The sequence below is a fragment of the Neolamprologus multifasciatus genome, chromosome 14, assembly GCF_963576455.1.
Source record: "Neolamprologus multifasciatus chromosome 14, fNeoMul1.2, whole genome shotgun sequence".
In the NCBI taxonomy this organism is placed as follows: Eukaryota; Metazoa; Chordata; class Actinopteri; order Cichliformes; family Cichlidae; genus Neolamprologus; species Neolamprologus multifasciatus.
In genome coordinates this window covers 22,406,438-22,413,002 of record NC_140452.1, presented here as the reverse complement: position 1 = coordinate 22,413,002, position 6,565 = coordinate 22,406,438, and the positions used below count along the sequence as shown (strand labels likewise).

Sequence of the window (6,565 nt, the reverse complement as noted above, 5' to 3'; positions counted from 1 at the left end):
TAGCAGAAGTCAGCCTGTTTAAGGCTCTGATATCTATTCTATAGGTATGATTTTCTCACCCAATAAAGGAATATGCAATATATCAGTCAACTCTTCATTTTATCACAAACAGTTATCACATTTTGTACATTTTAATTATTAAATAATGGTACAGAAACAAGGCCTCATCTGTATAAGAAAAATTACCAGTACCGGGACCGTACGAGGGAAATTTCTTTTGCAGTTCATCTGATATCATAAAATTACTTATATTTTCCAGTGTTATTGTTTTTTTGCTAGGGAGAAGAGTATTTATTTTTGTTATGAGAATCAAACTGGTGAACATTCATAGGTGTTCTCAATAAGCTGAATTTCTGAAAAATGCAGACAGCCATCATTTGAATGTGATTCTGAAGTGTAATACATGTTTTGCTAGGGAAAAGTGTGCATTCATTGACAGGTTGGCGAGTGGTTTCGGGAGGCTAGTGGCACTCTCAAGGTGAAATTAATCGCAAAGACATGTATAGTGCTGCACCGAAAACCTTTTGGTGCTTGGTTCCCAACAGCTTGCCATTGTTGCCCACGGTTTGTATGACACCTAATGGCTGTAAACAGTAACAAACTACTTGTGGAGTATTAGTGAAAATGGGAAAAGTAGAAAGCAAACCGGAAACACTTTCTTTCAAAGTTAAGTTAGGTTTACTTTGAAAGCAAACATTATCCGCTTCTTGTTTGTGTTGAACACTTTCAAGTTTTAGTGCCTCTCCACTAGTAGGTGGCAAGTGTTCGCAGGTAAGTCTCCATCTTTCATGCAAACTACAGGTAACCATGGAAATCTGCTAGCAAGAGCATAGATGTCAAGCTGGACACTGAAACAAAAGGGCTTTAGGTGAATGCACTACACAACAACCCCTAACCTTTAAACTTAACCACATTTGTTGCCTCTGACATTCAATCTTTAACTCTTCTCCTGTAGAGACGTCCTGCAGGGGGGCAGAGGGAGGGAACAGCGCAGACGTCACTGGGGGGAGCAGGGTGAATTATACAATATATATATTTTCAGAATCAATACAGAGTGTGTGAAAAATGGGGGTTAGACATTATATGACATTTCTAGACGAGCTGGGTGACCCTGGTTTCCAGATAGATGTTTTTACTCATGTTGCTGGACAATTACAACCATTAAAAAAAAAAAAAAAAAAAAAAACATTAGGAAAAAGCTTTCATCATCCAAACGTTCAAGCAGAGCCAGTTGATCATTTTCAAACCCAGATTTGAGTTCTTTTTATTAAGTGGACGGTCTGTCTGAGGTTAGCGCTTTTTCTTGGCTCAGAGATATCACTCATGAAACATCTGCAATAATACTCTTGCTGTACACAAACATACATACATAAATACTCCTAAAAAAACAAACAAAGAAAACATAATTAAGCAGTAATTACACAGTAGAAAAAAAGAAACTTAAAGCCAATTGCTCTTGCTACAAAATTGCGAAGACTTAAAAAAGGCAATGCTAATGAAATGGCTGTGCTGTGAAACGGCGGTAACGCCTCGCATCTTCTCTAAATCGTCTTGTAGCGCGTTGTTCAGCTCCACACGTACGTGGAGAGCCTTCATGTCGCTGTGTGTTTCATCCAGTCCAGCTTCTTTGATATGTATGTTGTGTTTATTTTCTTTTTTCAAATTTTAGTCAGGTGAGATGACGAGTTCTGTGTGCGAGTGCTGGAGGTTTTATCTGACGAGGTGGAAAGTGAGCCAGTACATGAAAATGGGCTGTGCTGCTGCTATAGCCATGGTGAGGTACATCCTCAGTTGGTTTCTGGCTCCTCTCACTAGCTTCCCTTCTGCTGCTGCTTCTGACAACAGCTTCAGACGCAGAGTGCGTATCTGAGGAGAGACAAGCAAAAGATATTTGAAAACGTTTTATTTGCAGCTCTAGATTTTTTAACCTGAGCATCCACCAAAGTAGCTTTGCAAAAAGACAAATTTATCTTATACTGTCTTAAACTGGTGGGTTATACAACCCCCTCAATTCAACTGTCGGACACAAAAACTCTTTTAATGCCGCTTTCTTTAACACCCATCTCCCTAAATTGTCTTTTTCTTCTGACTCACAAGCACAACACATTAGGAAATTTGTGCTAAACAGATGTCAGGGTGGAACAAGAGTACAGGAAAAACAAACGATACAAAAAAAACTTGAAGGCTAAACGTCTGGCTCAAAGGGATTATTGCGCAGTCTCTGAAACTTCGGCCATGTTTAACAACAGCACCACCAAGTTGAAAAAACGTAAGTCTGCAAAGTACCTGACCTGTCTAACTTTTTATCTTTAAACATGACTACCCCAAGTTACAGGCAGTTATGATAAAAAAAAAAAAAATAAAAAAAAATCACAAGGAATTTATTATTATTGTTGTTGCGATTATGTACTAAATATACAGAAGGATGCATTTGCACAGTTTGACGTTAGATCTATGAACCTTTAAGGCTTTCTGACATGTGTTCAAGCCTATAAGCATCTTCAATAATTTTTCAAATATAAAATCTGTACATCCATCCATCCATTCGCTTCCACTTATCCTTTTCAGGGTCGTGGGGGGCACTGGAGCCTATCCTAGCAGATATAGAGCGAGAGGCGGGGTACACCCTGGACAGGTCGCCAGTCTGTCGCAGGGCCAACACACAGGGTCAGACAACCATTTGCACTCACATTCACTCGCACATTTACAATTAATCTATCCCCACAAGCTGCATGTCTTTGGACGGTGGGAGGAAGCTGGAGTAGCCTGAGGGAACCCATGCAAACGCGGGGAGAACATGCAAACTCCACACAGAAAGACCCTGGCATGATGGTGGAATTGAACTCAGGAACTTCTTGCTGTGCAGCAACAGTGTTAACCACCGTGCTGCCCTAAAATCTGTACACTAAACCAAAATTACTAAACATAAGTAAATAATTTTACTCACCATGAAGACAAAGATGGCAGCACAGCACCACAGCAGAGACAGATAATATGCCGGCTTCCCAAACAAAAGGCCCGCCACTAAGCCTACAATCATCCTACAGAAACAAAAGGAGAGATATACACATTTAAGGCATGACACTGACAGATTCAGAGTAATAAAAGGCAAACAATGACACCAATCGGTACATACCCAACATATTTATAGCCAGCAAAGGCCAGCAGGTCTATAGTGGTGAGGTCTGTGTTTACAGTGACAAGGTAGAGCGACAGGAGGACCACCAGGACTTCCATGATTAACCACACCAAAGCTGAGCTTGCCTGAACTCCCAGCAGCTCTGGTGAAAACCTGAGGAAGGCACAAAATAACAGAGTCCATAGAAATATAACAGAATACTCTAAATCCTTTATTATGAACCTGTGGTGATGTTCTCCATTTTTGGCTTTAAGGTTTGAAACGGACAGCCTTTAAGAAAATGAAATGGCTTAAACCAGAAACACATAAAACTACAAGTCTCCAAAAAGTGTTTAAGATGGTCATAACCAGAGCTTAGGGTCATACTCAAATGTCCATCACTCTGATAAAAACATGGATGCAGATGTACCTGCTCTGTGTGCCGAGGGCCAGTCCGGCCACCAGGATGTATGTGATGAAGCCCATGGTAGGAATATAAAGGTCGGGAGCGTTCACATCAAAGCGCGGAGCCACAGGAGTGTCCTGCTGGTAGCTCACCTCCCAGTTCTGCAACACACACGATCACACACTTACTTTCAAAGATGTAAGACCCAAAATAAACATGTTTTTAAATATTTGGGTCTATGTGAAGATATTTGAGACACGTTACTTTTCAAGACAGACCTAGAAGCAGGTTTCTTCTTTTATCTTAAATATTTATGGAAAACCACAAGCAATCTCTACACATATCCACCAGAATGATTGACATTTAGCAGGTGTAAAGAGACTCACTTTGTGCATATATGGGAAAACTAGAAGGCCCAGCTTCTTCCCGACGTACACTGTGTCCACAGCAAAGTAGTACTTTAGCTTGGAAATTGGGATGAATCTATCCAGCTGAAACAAGCAAGCATGCGGACATGAATACGAGGCTCTGACTAACAAGGGCAATCACTGGATTTATTCTACCATTATTATGAGATTAAACATGAGCAGGATTTTATTGGACTCATTCCTGTTAAAAATTGGTGAGCTGCTCTTACGTTCTTGTCAACCATTTCTCTCCCCTGGGATGCCAGCGAGCTGCCATATGCCATGGCCAGATTGGACATGGGCTCTGACAGGAGGGTCTGACCAGAAAATCCTGCAGTTTGAGGGCCGGCCTGCTGGTTCCTGCCAATGTGACACAAGACAGGGGATCAGTTCGGTGAACATGATGATCTAATCAGCAAAAGCAATATTTACAACACATGCAAGCAGAAGACAAAAGACATGAGCTCGATAAAGTAAAACATGAGGTGTGGAATGTTGTCGCCCCCTTCTGGCACTGAGAGTATTTGTAAAAACACAGTCAAAGGCTTCTTCTTAAGAAGGAAAAAACAGCTTCATCCTCATTGGCAGGAGTCCCACCTGTATCCTGCCTGTGGTCCAGGCCCAGCTCTGCTCGTATCCTCAAACAACTGACTGCCATCTGGACCGTCCCCTGGACTATTCCTTAGACGCATACTGGGCTCTGTGTAAAAAGACAGAGTTTGGAAAAGGAGAAAACATTCATGACGGATATCCTTAAGGGTAATCAATCTGTCCAGTTAGGAAACATGAACTATTGTGAACCCACTTCACCTGTTTTGGTGAATACAGGTGCAATGGAGAGACAACGATAAGAGAGCCCCTAAAAAAGGGGTTTTAAAGAAAATTCTGCATTTAACTGGGGGCAGTGAAGTGACTTCAGTGCAGGGGTAATATGCTCAAATTTCCACATTAGTGTAAAGACACTGGTTGCTGTAATTGGGCCAAAATGAATCCGTCTTTCTGATGATTTGGATAATCTTGTAAATAAAGCGTTACAGATGTATGGACTAATTTCTCAGAACCAGTTTGAGACCTGAATTTTCTAACTTTTACTATTCGTTAAGTGGTGGAAAAATGATTTAACTGTTCTCAGAAGGGGATTTTAATTATGAGAAAAAAAATCTGTCTCTAAGTTCTTGGACTCACAAACAAATATTTCCATCCTGTTTCAGTTCAGTTCTTAAAAGTTTCGAGACATCCAGCAGTTATTATGAAGAGGTGTTAGATCAGAGGAAAAAGACAGGTATAACTTTGTACCATCTGCATAACAACAGTATATTATTATTATGTATGATAGCAACAAGTGGGATCGTGTAAAGGTTAATGAGTAATTGGCTAAGAACACCAACAAGTTTTTAGACCACAGTGTGCTGTTGAAGAAGCTGGTCTGAACTAGCTATAAAGAGAACTGGTAAGGAAAGTACACGTCTGTTTACACAAAATAAATTCATAGTATGAAATCTCAGTACAGAAGACACAGTCTTTTAAGTCATTTCACTGAAGTATTATTCATATAATCAGACACTTATCACAAGACCTGATTACAGCATCCTCGGGCGCCTACTGCTTGTTTAGACCTTGTTTTCCTCTCCCGTATAAAGAGCAGCACACGGAAAAAAGAAGTCTTAAGAATGAAATAAAGAAGCTAAAAAAGTGAAACAAATATGTAAATATTACAAAACTGTTCTACTTTAAGCAAGAAAGCAAGCTTCTTCAAGAGGGTCCCCTCTGCAGTGGCTTGATGATGCACATGTCTGGGCTCACACATTTTAAAAGCACAAAAATAACACTGTACATTCATTACTAATCATTAAACTGATCAGAGTTCAAATAAGCACTGTTTACTGCAAGCTGTGGGGCCTAAACAAACAAAGCTCAGCATAGAGGGAGCAAAAAAAGACTCCGAATAAGTAACGTCATCAGAGGGGACCATTAGCCAGCCCAGCCCGTGCAACGGGAGACGAATTAGCTAGTTAGCAGTGTCAACACATATTGTCGGCGCCTATTATATAATTAAAGCTCTTTAATTAAAGTTGAAAGTTAAGCTTAAATTCACAGTTTAACTGTCCGTGTTTACACAAGTTGTTTAACATCAGCAGCTAGCCTCAACCGGCTGATAAGAGCGAGCTAACAGTAGCCAGCATCAAACGTATACATGCACCCGGCAAACGTATGAACTGAGCTAATGAGAAAATTACGTACGTAACTTACGCTGTCTGAACCCACTTTGAGTTGCAGTATAATCCATTTTAGAACAAGCAGGCGGTAGCGGCAGCTGTCAAACAAGCAACACTACTGGAAGTTGGTACTAGTTAGCGAGCTACACTGGGGAAGCTGTGGTCATTCATGAAATTTTACACGGAAGTGAATACGCTCTTCTTCTTCTCTTGTAAATGTAACGAAGAACGGACATGAGAAGTGAACACCGCCGTCTGCTGTGTCGAAGTTTCTTCACGTCTATGCCCACGATAACATTTCTATTGGTTTTTGCTTTGCTGCATTAATCATGGGCGACTGTGACTGTGTTAATAACCTTCTACACATAATAGCACATATTTATCCAGTATGTTTATTTTAACAGTTTTAACAGTGAGT

General features: G+C 40.5%; 1 protein-coding gene across 3 annotated transcripts; it reads right to left on the bottom strand.

The window, feature by feature from the left end:
* Positions 1-264: 264 nt before the first annotated feature.
* yif1b (Yip1 interacting factor homolog B (S. cerevisiae)) lies at positions 265-6,353 on the bottom strand. Of its 3 annotated transcripts, none has more exons than XM_085131485.1 (8): positions 6,173-6,353; positions 4,529-4,631; positions 4,162-4,291; positions 3,911-4,015; positions 3,549-3,685; positions 3,137-3,292; positions 2,948-3,041; positions 265-1,866 (listed from the first exon to the last, which is right to left on the bottom strand). In XM_085131485.1, the coding sequence occupies exons 1-8, from the start codon at positions 6,216-6,218 to the stop codon at positions 1,711-1,713; spliced, it is 927 nt and encodes a 308-aa protein (XP_084987611.1). In that variant the 5' UTR covers positions 6,219-6,353; the 3' UTR covers positions 265-1,710. The 3 variants fall into 3 exon arrangements, with proteins under 3 accessions (XP_084987611.1, XP_084987612.1, XP_084987613.1); XM_085131486.1 differs by having other exon boundaries at positions 6,182-6,353; XM_085131487.1 differs by having other exon boundaries at positions 6,197-6,353.
* Between the last annotated feature and the right edge of the window lie 212 nt (positions 6,354-6,565).

Excerpts from the sequence above, each read along its gene's own strand:
- yif1b (XM_085131485.1), bottom strand. The coding sequence starts at position 6,218 with ATGGATTATACTGCAACTCAAAGTGGGTTCAGACAGCGTAAGTTAC. Across the intron at positions 4,292-4,528 it reads GGACCACAGGCAGGATACAG|GAACCAGCAGGCCGGCCCTC; the intron begins GTGGGACTCCTG and ends TCACATTGGCAG. Across the intron at positions 3,293-3,548 it reads GCCCTCGGCACACAGAGCAG|GTTTTCACCAGAGCTGCTGG; the intron begins GTACATCTGCAT and ends TGCCTTCCTCAG.